This window comes from Dipodomys merriami, unplaced genomic scaffold, assembly GCF_024711535.1.
Source record: "Dipodomys merriami isolate MVZ:Mamm:240054 unplaced genomic scaffold, mDipMer1.0.p SCAF_273, whole genome shotgun sequence".
NCBI lineage: Eukaryota > Metazoa > Chordata > Mammalia > Rodentia > Heteromyidae > Dipodomys > Dipodomys merriami.
This window is the reverse complement of record NW_027204193.1, coordinates 847,146-865,608: the sequence shown is the minus strand read 5'-3', so window position 1 is coordinate 865,608 and position 18,463 is coordinate 847,146. Positions and strand designations below refer to the sequence as shown.

Genomic DNA, 18,463 nt, shown 5'->3' with positions numbered 1-18,463 from the left:
ACCCCTCTCCCCTGACACCCACAAGATTGAAGATAACCTGGCAGTTAGACATGGGCACTTGCATCGCTTTGAACAGCACATTCCAACCTCAAAATCAGAGATGACTAGAATAGTCCTGAGACGTTAATGCCTAAGTGTTGTATTGTTACGATAACAGAGGGGATACCGAGTCCGGCCGACAGCACATACCGTCCTGGACAATGTCACCCCGTCCCTCGACAGCTAGAATTGTGTGGATAAAGTAACTCGGGACTGTGCCTAGCGGGCGGGCCGGGGAAGGGAGACAGCTCACGCGGACGCTGGACATCTACTGGGGGGCCGCCGTCACCCGGATGTTCCCTGCTCACTTTTCCCTTGGATCTTCATTCAGATTCTCTGGTTGGGCCCTCGGTCCTTCCACACGGTACTTTAACATCCACCCCTCCTTCCTGCAGACTCCGCAAGTACAAAGGAGGAGGCCAGCAATTCGCTTTTATGGAATGTCCTGAGGTGATTAGAACCCTCGGTCCCCAGGCCTCTCTGGGTGTGGTGCGCCCTGCTTATTGTTAGCAGCCTTAAGCAAACAGGCTAGCCTAGCTGACCGGTGCCCCGAGGATTTCCATGGAAGGGAGCAGGGCAGGCTGAGGTGGGGGGCGGGAGGGAGGGGCGGGAGGGGGGCTCTCTGCGCTCCCAGCCACAGCTATGTGATTAGGACAGATGCAGATGTTGGAGTCGGTGTCCCCTCGGTGTCCCCCGGTGTCTTCCCGGATCCTTGGTCCAAACTTTGCCAAGTAGGAGACAGGCCCTGCTCATGGTTTCAGGACCCCAGACCTGCCCTATGGGATGCTGAGCGTTAGGAGATGATCACCTGTATCCCCCTACACACACACACACACACACACACACACACACACACGCACACACACACACACACACACACACATACACACACACGCACACACATACACACACACGCACACACACAGATGCACGTGCACACACACAGATGCACGCGCACACACACAGATGCACGCGCACACACATACACACGCACACACACAGATGCACGCGCACACACATACACACGCACACACACAGATGCACGCGCACGCATGCATGCACACACGCACACAGATGCACATACACACGCGCACATACACATGCACACGCGCACACACACACATGCACACACCCACACGGCTCAGTAAAGGTATTTTTCATCTCTTCTCTCAGAATTCAACATTACTCTCCCATGAACGGAGGCCTTATTTGATGGCATTAAAAACAGCCTTGTCAAAAACAGCCTCTGCCCACACACACACCTGTCACAGGTTCTTATCAGGGGGCGGGGGGCTCTCTGAGGGCTGTAACTGACAACCTGGGGACAAGGGTCACAGGAAACACCGGCGATAAGGTGCCCACCGGCGATAAGATGACCGAGGTGACTCACCGGCCAGCTGATAGCTCTGCTCCAGGCACGGCGCTCCCCTCGCGGGCCGGGGCACCCGGGCACCGCCCGCAGCTCCGGCCGGCCCGCCAGGCCCCCCATGACCCCGGGAGCCCGGACTCAGGGTGTGAGGAGGATAAACGCTCAGACATGACTTCCCCCATAGCTGTCGCACAAGTGCGTGCCCTCTCCAGAGCCCCCCGCAGGCCTTGCCCGGACCAGATTCCAGACAGGTGGAGGCAGGCCCTCCCAGTGCCATGATGGCTGGAGCCTGGGCCGGAGCCCGGAGGAGGCTGAGGCAGAGGCCTGGGCCCGGAGGAGGCTGAGGCAGAGGCCTGGGCCCGGAGGAGGCTGAGGCATTGGCCTGGGCCCGGAGGAGGCTGAGGCAGAGGCCTGGGCCCGGAGGAGGCTGAGGCATTGGCCTGGGCCCGGAGGAGGCTGAGGCAGAGGCCTGGGCCCGGAGGAGGCTGAGGCAGAGGCCGGAGCCCGGAGGAGGCTGAGGCAGAGGCCTGGGCCCGGAGGAGGCTGAGGCATTGGCCTGGGCCCGGAGGAGGCTGAGGCAGAGGCCTGGGCCCGGAGGAGGCTGAGGCATTGGCCTGGGCCCGGAGGAGGCTGAGGCAGAGGCCGGAGCCCGGAGGAGGCTGAGGCAGAGGCCGGAGCCCGGAGGAGGCTGAGGCAGAGGCCTGGGCCTGGAGGAGGCTGAGGCGGAGGCCTGGGCCCGGAGGAGGCTGAGGCGGAGGCCGGAGCCCGGAGGAGGCTGAGGCGGAGGCCTGGGCCCGGAGGAGCTGAGGCAGAGGCCGGAGCCCGGAGGAGGCTGAGGCAGAGGCCTAGGCCCGGAGGAGGCTGAGGCGGAGGCCTGGGCCCGGAGGAGGCTGAGGCGGAGGCCTGGGCCCGGAGGAGGCTGAGGCGGAGGCCTGGGCCCAGAGGAGGCTGAGGCATTGGCCTGGGCCCGGAGGAGGCTGAGGCGGAGGCCTGGGCCCGGAGGAGGCTGAGGCGGAGGCCTGGGCCCGGAGGAGGCTGAGGCAGAGGCCGGAGCCCGGAGGAGGCTGAGGCGGAGGCCTGGGCCCGGAGGAGGCTGAGGCGGAGGCCGGAGCCCGGAGGAGGCTGAGGCGGAGGCCGGAGCCCGGAGGAGGCTGAGGCAGAGGCCTGGGCCCGGAGGAGGCTGAGGCAGAGGCCTGGGCCTGGAGGAGGCTGAGGCAGAGGCCTGGGCCTGGAGGAGGCTGAGGCGGAGGCCGGAGCCCGGAGGAGGCTGAGGCGGAGGCCTGGGCCCGGAGGAGGCTGAGGCAGAGGCCGGAGCCCGGAGGAGGCTGAGGCGGAGGCCTGGGCCTGGAGAAGGGGCAGAAGGACAGGGAGGCTGCTGCTGCCCAAGGCCAGGGGCAGCCACTCCCTGGTTGGCTAAAGCAGTGTGACCACAGTGCCGGCCTTGGAATGGACATGGACAGCAGGAGGCGGCCCCCATCCCACCCCTCTCACCCCACCCTCCTCCCCTCTCACCCACCCCTCCTCCCCTCTCACCCACCCTCCTCCTCTCCCACCCCTCCTCCCCTCTCACCCACCCTCCTCCCCTCTCACCCACCCTCCTCCCCTCTCACCCACCCCTCCTCCCCTCTCACCCACCCCTCCTCCCCTCTCACCCACCCTCCTCCCCTCTCACCCACCCCTCCTCCCCTCTCACCCCACCCTCCCAACCCCCTCCTCCTCTCCCACCCCCTTCCCCCTCCCCCTCCCAGGCCTCTTCTCCCTGGGTTTGGAGCAGAGGGGCCCCTGGTGTCCCGAGGCTGAGAGGGCCCCACGCTGAGCTTCCAGAGAGCATGCGTGCGTGGAAGAAAGCAGCACCGTGGGGCTGAGACGCGTCCTCGCGAGCTCATGTCCCAGACGGCTCTCGGGGAGGTGGGAGGGCGTGGCTCGGAGGGTTTCTCCTGGTGGTGAGGAGTTCCTGCCTCCTGGGGTGAGCCCGGGTCCCACGTGAACCTGGAGGACTTCTGAACGGGCTTAAGATAGCGTGGGATCCCCTGAGCCGGAGGTTCCCGCCCCAGGAGCGTGGCACACACACGCACGCACACGCACGCACGCACATGCACGCACACATGCACACACATGCATGCACACACGCACACACGTGCATGCACACACACGTACACATGCACACACGTGCATGCACACACGCACGCACACGCATACACGCACACATGCACACGCACGCACGTATGCACACGCACACACATGCACACACACGCACACACGCACACACAGAGTTGATCCAGAGAGAAATCAAAGCTCAGGGTGTGAGGAGGAGCGGGAGGTGGGTGCGTGGGGCCCTGGGGAGGCCGGGGGAGGCCGGGGGAGGCCGGGGGAGGCCGGGGGAGGCCGGGGAGCTCCTCCCCTCTCGGCCCCCAGGCTGTGCATCCTCGGAGCACAGGCGAGATGAGGTGGATGCTTCCAGGCAGGTAGAGCCGAGAGCACCCGCGCACACCTCCCTCGGAACGTTGAAACGCTGCAGTGCACGTGTGCACTGCACTCCCAGGAGCAGACGGGGAGCCGGCGGCGCAGACCAGCCGGGCACCCGGAGTTAACGTTTCACCTGTAACCCTGGCAACACAGCGATGGGCGGAAACGAATCAATATTTAGGCCAAGCTCCTGGGGACAGCCAGCGCTCACGCCCCTCAGAGATCACGCTGTGACCTTCTGAGCGGAGACCAGACTCAGAGGGGCCACACGACACCCCTGAGAGCCACGCGCTCCAACCCCAGCTCACTCCACATGGAAGCCAAGGGAATTGCCCAGCTGAGCTGGCTGCGGCCGGGCGATCAACTTTAGTGCCTGTAGGCAGCCCTCTCTGCGCTGGTTAACCAGCAAGTACCATTTGGGGGGGCGGTATTTGGGGGTTCATCATGTGGCCGTGCTCAACAGCAGCCAGAGCTAGAGCCAGGTCCAAATCCATCTGTAGGAAGTGGCGCTGTGGTTCAAGCAGTAGAGCGCCATCCTTGAGCATTTGAAAAGCTCAGGGATGGCACCCAGGCCCCGAGTTCAAGCCCCAGGACTGGCGCAGGCACACACGATGGATCCAACTCTGGGCCTTGGCTGGCAGGACGCGGGAGGAGGCGGGGTGGTGCGGAGAGCAAGGATCGGGCATCACAGGGACTTTTTTAGGGAGCCTCATCCTGTGCTGGCCCCGGCCGCACCCTCCCGGTGGCTCAGAAATCCCCGGGTCACCACGGGTCAAGGCGTAACTCCATGGGGAGGGGGGGGCCACGCCGGGAGGGGTGCGGGGGGCCACGCCGGGAGGGGTGCGTTTTCTCGCCCCACGGAAGTGTCTCCTCTCCTCCTCTGCCGCTGCCCACCTGCCCCTCCCTTGGCCTTCCCGTTCCCCCATGGGGACACAGCACACACATGGCTGAGCCAAGGGGAAGGAGGGGCAGCGCACAGATACCAGAGCCCACGGTCACCCCAGAGCCCACGGTCACCCCAGAGCCCACAGTCACCCCTGGGCCCACAGTCACCCCAGAGCCCACAGTCACCCCAGAGCCCACAGTCACCCCTGGGCCCACGGTCACCCCTGGGCCCACGGTCACCCCGGGGCCCACGGTCACCCCAGAGCCCATGGTCACCCCAGAGCCCACAGTCACCCCTGGGCCCACGGTCACCCCAGAGCCCACGGTCACCCCAGAGCCCACGGTCACCCCAGAGCTCACAGTCACCCCAGAGCCCACGGTCACCCCAGAGCCCATGGTCACCCCTGGGCCCACGGTCACCCCAGAGCCCACAGTCACCCCTGGGCCCACGGTCACCCCGGGGCCCATGGTCACCCCAGAGCCCACAGTCACCCCAGAGCCCATGGTCACCCCTGGGCCCACGGTCACCCCAGAGCCCACAGTCACCCCTGGGCCCACGGTCACCCCAGAGCTCACAGTCACCCCTGGGCCCACGGTTACTCTGGGACCCACGGTCACCCCAGGACCCACGGTCACTCTGGTTCTGCCCTCTAAAGATAAACTAGGAACAGCAGCTCCGCGCAGCTGCATCCACTGAGAGCATGGAGTTGTTTTTGTGCGGAGGGGCAGGCATGTGGAAGCGGGGAAGGCCGTGGCCGCGCCGTGTCCTCCGTGGGGTCACCACGGACAGGGCCTCGTGGAGATCGGGGCAGAGGCCGCACCCGCGGGTGATGGCTCTGCCGGCTCGGCCGTGGTGTCTTGTCTGCGCTGGTGGATTATTAACAGGGGTCATCGGTTGCCATGACAAACGATTGAACGATTGCACCGACGTAATCTCATTTATGGGGTGCAAAGAGAAAAAACCCACGCTGCGGGCGGGGAGGAGGTATAAAGGCCCGGCACCCGCGGGGGACGCAGAGAGCCGACACCGGCCAGCGCCGCCGGCCACCCCGCCCGGACAGCCAGGCCACGAGGGACCCAGCATGTGCACCGGCAGCTGCGCCAAGTGTCTGGGGGTCACCCTCATCCCCCTGGCCGTGCTGGCCTTCCTGGCCAACGTCCTGCTGTTCTTCCCGGGGGGGAAGGTCATGGCGGACAACAGCAACCTGTCCGAGGAGGTCTGGTACTTCGGGGGCATCATAGGCAGCGGGGTCCTGGTGAGTAGGGCCCCGAGCCCCCACCCGCAGCCTGCCCCGCCCCGCCCATCGCCCGGCCCAGCGCGGCCTGGCCAGAGGCCCCGGGGTGGGTGCTGCTGCGTCCCGGCCCGGGCCCCGGGCCCCTCGGGACACCTGCGCTCCCGCTGCGTCCCTGGAGTGCCGGCCCTGGGGTCCCCCCCACGGACTCCCTCTTCACCCCAAGGCCCCCGGGAGCCCGGGGGGCCGAGCCGGGCCGCAGCGTCCCAGGACGGAGGACCGGGGTTCCCACCCGCCGGTGAGGCCGGCCAGCGCCCTGACCCCGACCCCGACTCCGACCCCGCTGTCCCGCAGATGATCTTCCCCGCCCTGGTCTTCCTGGGCCTGAAGAACAATGACTGCTGCGGCTGCTGCGGGAACGAGAGCTGCGGGAAGCGCTTCGCGGTGAGTCCCGCCTCACCCCTGCACCCCTGAGCCCCCCATGCCTCACCCCTGCACCCCTGAGCCCCCCGCCTCACCCCTGCACCCCCTGAGCCCCCCGCCTCACCCCTGCACCCCTGAGCCCCCCGCCTCACCCCTGCACCCCTGAGCCCCCCGCCTCACCCCTGCACCCCTGAGCCCCCACGCCTCACCCCTGCACCCCTGAGCCCCCGCCTCACCCCTGCACCCCTGAACCCTCTGCCTCACCCCTGCACCCCTGAGCCCCCCGCCTCACCCCTGCACCCCTGAGCCCCCCGCCTCACCCCTGCACCCCTGAGCCCCCACGCCTCACCCCTGCACCCCTGAGCCCCCCGCCTCACCCCTGCACCCCTGAGCCCCCACGCCTCACCCCTGCACCCCTGAGCCCCCGCCTCACCCCTGCACCCCTGAGCCCCCCGCCTCACCCCTGCACCCCTGAGCCCCCATGCCTCACCCCTGCACCCCTGAACCCCCCGCCTCACCCCTGCACCCCTGAACCCCCCATGCCTCACCCCTGCACCCCTGAGCCCCCATGCCTCACCCCTGCACCCCTGAGCCCCCCGCCTCACCCCTGCACCCCTGAGCCCCCACCTCACCCCTGCACCCCCTGAGCCTCCCACCTCACCCCTGCACCCCTGAACCCCCCGCCTCACCCCTGCACCCCTGAGCCCCCCGCCTCACCCCTGCACCCCTGAGCCCCCCGCCTCACCCCTGCACCCCTGAGCCCCCGGCCTCACCCCTGCACCCCTGAGCCCCCCGCCTCACCCCTGCACCCCTGAGCCCCCCGCCTCACCCCTGCACCCCTGAGCCCCCACGCCTCACCCCTGCACCCCCTGAGCCTCCCGCCTCACCCCTGCACCCCTGAGCCCCCGCCTGACCCCTGCACCCCTGAACCCCCCGCCTCACCCCTGCACCCCTGAGCCCCCGCCTCACCCCTGCACCCCTGAACCCCCATGCCTCACCCCTGCACCCCTGAACCCCCGCCTCACCCCTGCACCCCTGAACCCCCCGCCTCACCCCTGCACCCCTGAGCCCCCCGCCTCACCCCTGCACCCCTGAGCCCCCACACCTCACCCCCGCACTCCTGAGCCCCCCGCCTCACCCCTGCACCGCCTGCACCTGTGAGCCACCCCACTCCTCCCCACACCCCTGCTCCCCTTCTAGTACCTGTATTCCTCCATGTGCCCTGCAGTCCTCCCCACTCCCCGTCCCGCTCCTCCTCCTCCCTGTCACCTGGGCACTCGGGGCTTGGCAGCAAACGGCATCTGCTCCCTACCAGGCCCTCCCCGTCCTCCCCAGAGTCCTCCTCACCGTCCTCCCGTGCCCTCCTCCTCCCTGTCCTCCCCAGTGCCCTCCTCCTCCCTGTCCTCCCCAGTGCCCTCCTCCTCCCCGTCCTCCCCAGTGCCCTCCTCCTCCCCGTCCTCCCGTGCCCTCCTCCTCCCCGTCCTCCTGTGTCCTCCTCCCCGTCCTCCCATGCCCTCCTCCTCCTCCCCGTCCTCTCGTGCCCTCCTCCTCCCCGTCCTCTCGTGCCCTCCTCCTCCCCGTCCTCCCGTGCCCTCCTCCTCCCCGTCCTTCTGTGCCCTCCTCCCCTCTGACGTCGCTCCTCCTCCGCAGATGTTCACCTCCATCATCTTCGCGGTCGTCGGTGTTCTGGGCTCCAGCTACTCCTTCGTGGTCTCCGCCGTCTCCATGAGCCGCGGCCCCAAGTGTCTCACGGAGAACAGCACCTGGGCCTACCCCTTCCAGGAGGGGTGCGTGCGGGGCGCGGCCGGGCTCCCGCATCCCCATCCCTGTGCTCCCTCCTCCATCCCCGTGCTCCCTCCTCCATCCCCGTGCTCCCTCCTCCTCCATCCCCGTGCTCCCTCCTCCTCCATCCCCGTGCTCCCTCCTCCATCCCCGTGCTTCCTCCTCCATCCCCGTGCTCCCTCCTCCATCCCCGTGCTTCCTCCTCCATCCCCGTGCTCCCACCTCGTCCTCCCTGGCCTGTTCGTGGGGTCCCGCAGCCCCGCACGCTCACACGCTCGTGGGTCAGAGCCGTGTGGGGCCGTCAGCGCGTGGGGCCAGGCCACCGGAGCCCCGAACCCCAGCCCAGTGGCGCTTCCCCATGTTGACCACCCGGTGGCGCTTCTGCTGCATGGCCTCGCTGCATGCAGGCCTCCGTCCCTGCAGTTTTTGGTTTTTACCACCGGGTGGCGCCGCCATCACACGTCCTTCCCTGCATCCAGGCCTCCATCCCTGCACTTCTCCATTTTGACCACCAAGTGGCGCTGCACCACAATCCTTCCCTGCATGCAGGCTTCCATCCCTGCTCTTCTTCATTTTGACCACCCGGTGGCGCTGCCATCACACTTTGCTGCATTCAGGCCCCCATCCCTGCACTTCTCCATTTTGACCACCAGATGGCACTGCACCATAACCCTTCCCTGCATCCAGGCTTCCATCCCTGCGCTTCCCCATCTTGACCACCAGATGGCGGTGCTGCCACACGTGCTTTGCTGCTTCCAGGCTTCCGTCCCTGCGCTTCTGCGACTCCACCACCAGGTGGTGCTGCTGCCCCACGCATTTGCTGCATCCAGGCCTCCATCCCTGCGCTTCTCCATTTTGACCACCAGGTGGCGCTGCACCACAACCCTTAACTTCATGCAGGCTTCCATCTCTGCTCTTCCCTATTTTGACCACCGGGTGGCGCTGCCCTCACTTTGCTTCATTCAGGCCTCCACCCCTGCACCTCTCCATTTTGACCACCAGGTGTCGCTGCACCACAATCCTTCCCTGCATCCAGGCCTCCATCCCTGCGCTTCTCCATTTTGACCACCAGGTGGCGCTGCACCACAACCCTTACCTTCCTGCAGGCTTCCATCCCTGCTCTTCTCTATTTTGACCACCGGGTGGCGCTGCCATCACACACTTTGCTGCATTCAGGCCCCCATCCCTGCGCTTCCCCATCTTGACCACCAGATGGCACTGCACCATAACCCTTCCCTGCACCCAGGCTTCCATCCCTGCGCTTCCCCATCTTGACCACCAGATGGCGGTGCTGCCACACGTGCTTTGCTGCTTCCAGGCTTCCGTCCCTGCGCTTCTCCATTTTGACCACCCGGTGGCGCTGCACCACAATCCTTCCCTGCATTCAGGCCCCCATCCCTGCACTTCCCTATTTTGACCACCGGGTGGCGCTGCCATCACACACTTTGCTGCATTCAGGCCTCCACCCCTGCACCTCTCCATTTTGACCACCGGATGGCGCTTCTGTCACATTGCTTTGTTGCATCCAGGCCTCCATCACTGCACTTCTCCATTTTGACCACCAGGTGGCACTTGTCACATTGCTTTGCTGCATTTAGGCCCCCAACCCTGCACTTCTCCATTTGACCACCAGGTGGTGCTGCTGCCCCATGCATTTGCTACATCCAGGCCTCCATCCCTGCGCTTCCCCATCTTGACCACTAGATGGTGGTGCTGCCACACGTGCTTTGCTGCTTCCAGGCTTTCATCCCTGTGCTTCTGCAACTCCACCACCAGGTGGTGCTGCTGCCCCACGCATTTGCTGCATCCAGGCCTCCATCCCTGCGCTTCCCCATCTCGACCACCAGATGGCACTGCACCATAACCCTTCCCTGCATCCAGGCCTCCATCCCTGCGCTTCCCCATCTCGACCACCAGATGGCGGTGCTGCCACACGCATTTGCGTCACCCAGGCCTCCATGCTTGCCTTCAGATAATGGGAAAATCTGGGGTTGCTGTCACGTTTTAAGGTCACCGGGCTTAAATGTTATAGGCAGAGCTACAGATAACATCATAACACAGGAAGACAAAGGTCTGATGCAAAGCAAAAGCACTGTGCGGTCAATGATCTGTGTATCTTCCTGGCTCTGGAAGGTTCTCTTTACAGGTGACAATGTGAGCTCAGGAGAGCACAGGGCTGCACAGGAATTCACCTGCTGGGAGGGGGCTTGAGTCCAAATGTAGCTTCCACTGACCCCAATCCCAGGCTCAGCCTGGTGCCTCGGCTCACACTGTCATCCCAGCTACTCAGGCTGAGATCTGAGGACCACGGTTCAAAGCCAGCCCATGCAGGAAAGTCCGAGAGACTGATCTCCAATGAACCACTAAAAAGCTGGAAGTGGCGCTGTGGCTCAAGTGGTAGAGCGCTCGCTTTGGGTAAAAAAAGCTCAGAGGCAATGTCCAGGCCGAGCTCAAGCCCAGGCCTGGCACAAAAATAAACAGCAAGTTATGGAAGTGTCTGACTTTCACAGGCACCTCCTCTCTCTTCTGCTTACTCCAGAAACTACCTCAGTGACCAGGCCTTGTGGGCAAAGTGCCTGGAGCCTCCTGACGTCGTACCCTGGAACCTGACCCTGTTCTCCATCCTGCTGGTCATCGGGGGGGTGCAGATTGTGCTGTGTGCCATCCAGGTGGTCAACGGCCTGCTGGGCACACTCTGCGGAGACTGCCAGTGCTGCGGCTGCTGCGGGGTGAGGGCCCGGGCTGGGGCGAGGGCCCGGGCTGGGGCGAGGGCCCGGGCCGGGGCGAGGGCCCACTCTGTGCTCAGGGGCGGGGGGGGGGGGCCTGCCCAGGCCAGGGGGAGTCCGGGTGGCCATCCACGGCGGTCCTGGACTGGGATGAGGGTACCGCAGGCCATGCACCCTCCCTGCTCCTGGAAGCTCAGCCCGGGAGGCCTCCACAAAGGGTCCAATCCCACCTCCACAAAGGGCCCAATCCCGCCTCCATCTGTTATTCATTCTGGCTTCCAACGGAGCAGTTCTCTGTGTCACTCACCAAAGTTATATTTAATAACGCAATAGGCAACGCAAAAGAGCCGAAGCCCAGGTGAGTCACTGGAGAAAGACCCAGAACAGCCTGGTCTGGAAACGGCTGCACAGGCAGCAGTGTGGGCGCTGGGCGGGGAGGGAGGAGCGGAGCCCCCCGACTGAACTCGCCTTCCCCGACTCCAGGGTGAAGGGCCGGTGTAACCCGGGCGGGCTGCTGGGCCCGACACCCAGCGCGGGAAGGATGAAGGACAGACAGACAGACCCGACGTCCCCGCTCTCGGCCGCCAGCCCCTGCCGTCTCCTCACTGGCAAAGCCGGGGGCTCCTCGTTCCCAAACTGCTTGGCTGAAGACAGCAGCTCCGTGAACCACTCAGTGAACTTGAACGTGGCTATGTGGCCCTCAAGAGACCCCCTCTTAGAATCCAGTAGGTTGAAAGCCTGTGTTTCTTGATGTATTTCCCTCCCAAAGGTGCGAAATGTGTGAACTCACCTTCGCGGTGCCCTGCTCCTTTACACAGGCAAATGCTTCTCTGATTCAGAGAAGCAGAGCATGTGAAATGAGAAGCTGGCTTGCTCCGGGTTTCTGGGGAAAGAGGAGATTGGTGCGTGTATCATAAATATTTTCTATGTGACATCTTTTGAGGTGATGGAGTTCTTGTGAGCAGGGTTTGACTCGCTAGGGCTCCCTTGCCCACCCGCCGGCGAGTGAGTCCACGCAGCCTGCGTGTGGAAGAGGAGAGGAGACTGAATAAACCGCCCCAGACCTGGGTGGGGACAGACGGCTCCTTTCACCAGGCACAAAGGTTGACTGGGAACATAATTCTGCAGCCTTCTTCTCAGAGCTAAGGCACGGCGCATTTGGTTCTACACGTTAGACATATTTGGCTTTGTGAGCCAGACATCAACATGAGGCCAAACCATTTGGCTGGCTGGGCACTGTGACCCCAGCCACTCAGCAGGCTAAGGTCCAAGGACTGCAGTATGAAGCCAGCCCAGGCAGGAAAGTCCATGAGCTGGAAGTAGAGCCATGGTTCAGGTGGTAGAGCAATAGCCTTGAGCAAAAAGCTCAGGAACAGTGCCCAGGCCCTGAGTTCAACCTCTGTCTGGCAAGAAAAAAAGAAGGTTGATTTGGGTTCATAGCTCCACACACTGGCTCTGGGGTCCCAGAGAAGTGGTTTTCTAATCGTCACTGGTGAGACAACCGTCCGGGCAGACCCGCGACACAGCAGCCAGCTTCCGGCTGGGACCCGGGGCGGTGGAGGAAGGTACCGAGGCAGCTTCCACACCAAGCCCTACGGGACCTGCTCTCTCAGCCAGGGGCTGTGTTGAGGGCTCCTTGACCTCCCCCAAAATCAACGGATGGGGGTCACAACACCGTCTGAAGATGCAAGTAAAGCCAAATACCCTGGGGACGCTACAACAATGGTTACAGTTATCTTTCTCCATTGGAGAGTTGCAGATCCCACAGATACTGCAGTCCAGAAAGGACTGAAGGAGAAAAGGGGGGAGGGAGGGAGCGAGGAGGGAGGGAGGAGGGTGGGGGAGGAGGGTGGGAGAGGAGGGAAGGGAGGAGGGTGGGAGAGGAGGGAGAGAGAAGGGTGGGAGAGGAGGGAAGGGAGGAGGGAGGGAAGAGGAGGGAGGGAGGAGGGTGGGGGAGGAGGGTGGGAGAGGAGGGAAGGGAGGAGGGTGGGAGAGGAGGGAGAGAGAAGGGTGGGAGAGGAGGGAAGGGAGGAGGGTGGGAGAGGAGGGAAGGGAGGAGGGAGGGAAGAGGAGGGAGGGAGGAGGGAGGGAGGAGGGTGGGAGAGGAGGGAGGGAGGAGGGTGGGAGAGGAGGGAAGGGAGGAGGGTGGGAGAGGAGGGAGGGAGGAGGGTGGGAGAGGAGGGAAGGGAGGAGGGAGGGAAGAGGAGGGAGGGAGGAGGGAGGGAGGAGGGTGGGAGAGGGTGGGAGAGGAGGGAGGGAGGAGGGTGGGAGAGGAGGGAGGGAGGCAGGGAGGGAAGAGGGAGAGAGGGAGGCAGGGAGGGAGGAGGGAGAACTCACTCTGGAGAATGAGGGTGTCAGACCCCCCTCTCCCCTCCCCCCCCCTCCCCCCCCCCCCCCGCCATCAACAGAGGAGATCTGAAGAGTTAGGCCGGGCCCACACCTCTCCTCAGATGTGTGAGGTTTTCGGAGAAGACGCCTCTCGGTGGCTTCTCGGAATGGAGGGGTGCAGAGCCTGGGGTGCACGGGGCGACGGCATGCAGGTCACCCCAAACCCTCAGGACGAGAGCACAGACAGGCCACAAGGCTCAGGGAAACCCAACTGCATTTATTTTCTTGTACAGAATCGGAAAAGTCACACCCGCCCCAGACGCAGGCCCAGCACTCGGGATTTCAAGTAAACACACCTGTGGCTGCCCAGTGTAGAAGCAGGTTTTCTGGAAAGTTCTATCCCATAAGTAATGTCACCTGAGGGAGACTGTCGACCACCCGTTCTTGGGTTTCTCTGGAAGTTCTAGGTGCGCCGAGGCTGGCTGCGTCTCCCCTCCAGCCCCCGTCTGCCGACACCAGCTTTCCGCACACGGGCGCGGGAGCTACGCTGCTCCACACGCGGTGAAGCCAACGGGCCGGCGCAGCCAGGCCACGCACAACCTCCAGTTTAACAGACTTACCAACGGGTTTTGACCATTTATTTGCTTCCAGAAAATGGCTTCTATCAAAGGAAATTAAAAGCCTTAAAAAAAAAAATCTCCGACACTAGTATTTTTTTTTTCAATTTCACCTTCTCAGTAAGCTTTTTCTATGGCGTGTGAGACTGTGAAGTTTATGGATGGGTTGATTAGGACTAGGAGAACAAGACCACATAACCTGTGGCTGTCCCGCCATAAGAAACGAGTATGAATAGCACCTTGCAGGACTCGTGCAGGGGGCCAGCACTCGGCAGTCCACGCCGCTGTCGCACGCCGCTGTCGCACGCCGCTCTGTCGCACGCTGCTCTGTCACATGCCGCTCCTGAGGCCTGGGGTGTGCTCAGCGGTGGGCTCGGTTCCAGCCCAGCTTTGCTCACCCCAGCCTTGCACACACAAACATGGCTCTTTACCAGGCTTTAGCCACACATTCTTTTAACAAAGGCCATATTTTATGGCTTTAAAAACAACAAAAATTATATCTGGCTTTTATCTATTAGTAAACAGTCAGGTCCACCATTTGTTCTGCAAAAATATTTATCATATCCACTAATAAATGTTCCAACTAATTCACTAAAAAATTATTCTAGTATCTTTCTAATGCCACAAGCTTATTAAAAAAGTACTTCTAAAACGTGGTGATATAAGTCATCAATGATTTTAACTAAAAAAAAAAGAAGGGCATCTTTCTTATACATTTGATAACCTGAAAATGAGCCTATAAAAATATTTTTTAAAAAAATACAGTAACACTGCTGAGTTTGGTTAGGTCCCTTGGCTTCACTCTCTCCTTAGAACGAGTGTACACGCATTTGCAATTTCTGCTAAGGAAAGAAACTAAAAGAACAAGTGCTCCCTTTCATCAGAGCAGCCACGTGAACGCTCATGGGTGCTTCGAGAGAGTCAGGGGTTTGGGGGTACTGGGGGGGTCCTCAGGAAAAGGTGAGTCCCTCGCCCCCCCTCGCTCTCCCCCCCGCCCCCTCCCCCCGCCTGAGGCCGTGGACGCGGGCCGCATGCTCTCACGCCCACCTCTGCCCCGTGTTGCTTTTGGGGCTCTGCCTGTCCCCTTCCCTCTCTCAGTCTCCGCTCAGCTTTCCTTCGCCACCTCTGACCTACACTTGCCATTGTCCGAACCACTCTGAACGCCCACTGCCGTTAGTCCAGGTGGGTCGGGGGCCATGCGTGGCTGCCCAGGCTTCTCAGAGGCCCGGGTCCCTAAGACCCTCCCGACACAGATCCCACTCGCAGAGCACAGGACCCGCCACTGGGCGCCCGAGGGGCGGACGCCACCGCAGGCAGCAGGCAGTGCCAGGCACCCTCCGCCCAGGACGCCCGTGTCAGCGCGGAAAGGCTCTGCGGGCACGTGCCTGCACACGCTTGCACACACTTGCACACACTTGCACATGCGCCGTGCTGCCGGGCCAGGTAAAATGCCTGCCCGCGGACAGTGTGAGCACGGGGAGCCACCACAGCTTCAGGGGTGAACCGTCACCGGCCGGCCGTATGCCAGGCGCCCGCTGGGGCTCGGTACGGGCCTGGCCTATCTGGAAGTTTCCAAGACAGAATTACAGGTGGTGCTGATGTGTAGAACCCTTGCGGCAGCCCTTTGTCTTCCAATACAGAATTACAGAGTTCTTACAGAAGTGTCATCAAATGCTAAGCCATGTGCGGAAGGGAGAAAAATCCAAGTTGCAGTTTACAGAGGAGGTCGGGCTGCTGGGAGCCCCCGGGGGGCCCGGTGCGCCGGGGGCCAGGCAGGAGGGGCGCGGCGCGGGCGCGGTGCGGGCACGGCGGGCGGCGGCACGCAGGCTGTGCGGCAGAGCCAGCGCGTGCTCCAGGCAGGCTCCGTGTGGCGGGGTTTCCCTGCGGGGCCGTGATTTGTGAGGCTGGCGCTGGACGGTGTGGTTCAGGGAAGCACGCGCTCTCCTGTCCCCATGGCTCTGGAACCTGTTGGTGAAGTCCGGTCTGGGCATGCATCCGCACCGAGCCGTAGGCCCAATTCACTGCCTGCGGTCAACTCTTATGGTTTGCAATCCTCGTAATGGACGCGTGGCGCTCTGCTGCCCCACAGCGAGGCTGGGCTGGAGAAGGGCCGGGCCTTGTCCAGGGGCTGCAGGCCTGACCTATGCTTCACTGAAGAGGGGGTCGGCCGGACCCAGACCCCGGGAGCCCGGCCCTGGGGAACAGGGCGGCGGTGGACGCCGCAGACCAGCTCTGCTCCCCAAAGGGCCGGGCCAGCCCCCGGCCCACAGGGGCTCACAGCCAGGTCAGAAAGGGCTCGCTCTTGCTCAGGGCGGACTCCACGTCGGTGAAGAGAGGAAGCAGGTCTTCGGATTCCAAAGTCCCCAGGTCCACGTTGGTCCCCGGCAGGCAGTCGAGGAAGTCGGGGAAGCGGCTCTGCTGGGGCGTGGCGCTCATGGGCACCTGGCCTGCACCCTCCCCTGGAACAGAGCAGGAGAGCCTCAGTCCCCTGCCAGGCCCCGGGAGCCCGGGCCCCCGTCCACGACTGTTGGGGTCAACCGGGTCCTGAACACAGCATGGAGAAGGGAGCCAGGGGCATGCAAAGGCTCCGTGGCTCTGACCCCACACCACTGCTGCTTCCACTGAGCGTGGGAGCCAAGACCGCGAGCCTAGCTGTCTGGGAGGCAGAGGCCCAGGGCCTGCAGCCTGAGGCCCAGACACAGAAGTGAAAGACTTCAACTCAACCCACGGCAGGCGTGGCGGTTCCTCCTTCTCCTCCTCCTCCTCCCCCTTCTCCCCCTTCTCCTCTTCCTCCTCCTTCTTCCTCCTGTACCCTCCCTCCTTCTTCCTCCTCCCTCCTCTTCCTCCCTCCTCCTCCTCCTCCTCCCTCCTCCTCCTCCTCCTCCTCCTCCTCCCTCCTCCTCCTCCTCCCTCCTCCTCCTCCTCCCTCCTCCTCCTTCCTCCTCCTCCTCCTCCCTCCTCCTCCTCCCTCCTCCTCCCTCCTCCTCCTCCTCCTCCTCCTCCTCCTCCCTCCTCCTCCTCCCTCCTCTTCCTCCTCCCTCCTCTACCTCCTTCTTTCTCCTCCTGCCTCCTGTACTGCGCACTCAAACCTATCCCTATAAAAAGGATGTTTGCGGAGCTCTGAGGAAGGGCCCCGTGCGTGGCCCCTGCGCACTCCCCGTGGGCTAAAGTGGGGTGGGCAGGGCCCTGTGCGGAGGAGGGCGGGTCGTGGGCGCAGGCCGGGCCTCACCTGTGTCCATCTCGTCCACGTTGCTCAGGAAGTCCTCGGGCGTGGTGGGCAAGCTGTAGCACCCCAGCCCCAAGCCGCTGTCGGTGCTCTGCTCCCGGGAGTGGTAGGGCCCGCTGCGGGGAAAGGGCAAGACGTCAGTCAGTCAGTCAGCCATTACCAGAGTCACGTGTCCAGGCGGGGAAGCCAGGAAACCTCTTCCTCCCTTTCCATTTGAAACACACACCCTTGTCCGATGACCACTGACAGAACCGCCACTCCCAGCAGTGGGCACTGATCTCCTGTCCATCACAAATAACCTCTACACCGGAGCCTGCAGGGCAGGCCACCATCTTTGGATTTTGTTTTTTAACTTTTTAAGTAAAAAAAAAAAAAAAAAAAGAACAGAAATAACGCTGAGTCTCTATGGACACACAGGATGGGGAGTAAGGGTGTCCGTGCAGTCAGGCACGGGGCGGCAGGCTTGTAAGCAGCGTCTGGGAGGCTCGGGCAGGAGGCCTGGAAGCCTGAAGCCTCCCACCGAGCGCGCCGCCGTGCCCAGCCTCCTGACATCTGAGCCTCAGGATGCCTTTAAAGGATAGATTAGGACCTCTGCTTCTGTTTTTCCTTCTGCCAATTCCCCAACTTTCTCTCTGACTTTTCCCCTCGTCTCAAATCCCTCACTTTTCCCAGTGTCACAAAGACAGTCACAGTCTAACTGCAGAATGTGGAGAGCAGAACGCGCGCTCCGGCGAGACGCCGGCTTACCTGCTGAGGAAAGGGTCGGCGTTGCTGCTGCTGCCGGGCCTCAGGTCTGCGGCCATGGCGGGCGGGCTGGCGGCCTGCGCAGCCACCACGGGCTCGGCCTCCCCCGGGAGCTGTCTGCAGAGGGCTGCCTCCTGCTCGGAGGAGGCAGAGGGAGCGTCACCACCCGGCCTGGCACACAGCCCTCTGCCAGAGAGGCGCTTCCTATTTATTTCCAGGAGGCCACTGTGGAGGGCGATGCTCGAGGAAGCCCCGGGCACTGCCTGCCCCCACAGGGCGAGCGCCGGGCCGAGGCACGGGCCCAGCGCCGGCCCACCTCGTACAAGGCCCGCGCCGCTTAGATCCAAGGCCCCTCCTGCCCAGGTTCTCAGCCCCCATCCAAAGCCAGCCAAGCCGGCCCGACTCCCCTGGACCAGCAGGGACACCCTGGCCCGTGCGCTCAGACACCACTGGCTCTGTGGCCGGCAGCCTTTAGGGTCCACGTGACATCCGGTGTGCGCGCGCCCTATAACACAGGTAGAACACCCACGCCAGATGTTCGTCTTCAAAAAGCCTCATCCATTGTTCCTCATGACCACATCGCTGGCTCCCCACAAAAGCCCGCAGAGGGGTGGGGGCGTGGCAGC

General features: G+C 63.4%; 1 protein-coding gene across 1 annotated transcript; it reads left to right on the top strand.

Annotated features, from left to right (window-relative positions):
- The first annotated feature begins 5,723 nt into the window (after positions 1 to 5,723).
- LOC138837657 (transmembrane 4 L6 family member 4) lies at positions 5,724 to 11,854 on the top strand. Its single transcript, XM_070036614.1, has 5 exons — positions 5,724 to 6,015; positions 6,346 to 6,435; positions 8,065 to 8,201; positions 10,736 to 10,925; positions 11,406 to 11,854. The coding sequence occupies exons 1-5, from the start codon at positions 5,842 to 5,844 to the stop codon at positions 11,421 to 11,423; spliced, it is 609 nt and encodes a 202-aa protein (XP_069892715.1). The 5' UTR covers positions 5,724 to 5,841; the 3' UTR covers positions 11,424 to 11,854.
- The last annotated feature ends 6,609 nt before the right edge of the window (positions 11,855 to 18,463 follow it).

Excerpts from the sequence above, each read along its gene's own strand:
- LOC138837657 (XM_070036614.1), top strand. The coding sequence starts at position 5,842 with ATGTGCACCGGCAGCTGCGCCAAGTGTCTGGGGGTCACCCTCATCCCC. Across the intron at positions 6,016-6,345 it reads TCATAGGCAGCGGGGTCCTG|ATGATCTTCCCCGCCCTGGT; the intron begins GTGAGTAGGGCC and ends GCTGTCCCGCAG. Across the intron at positions 6,436-8,064 it reads GCTGCGGGAAGCGCTTCGCG|ATGTTCACCTCCATCATCTT; the intron begins GTGAGTCCCGCC and ends CCTCCTCCGCAG.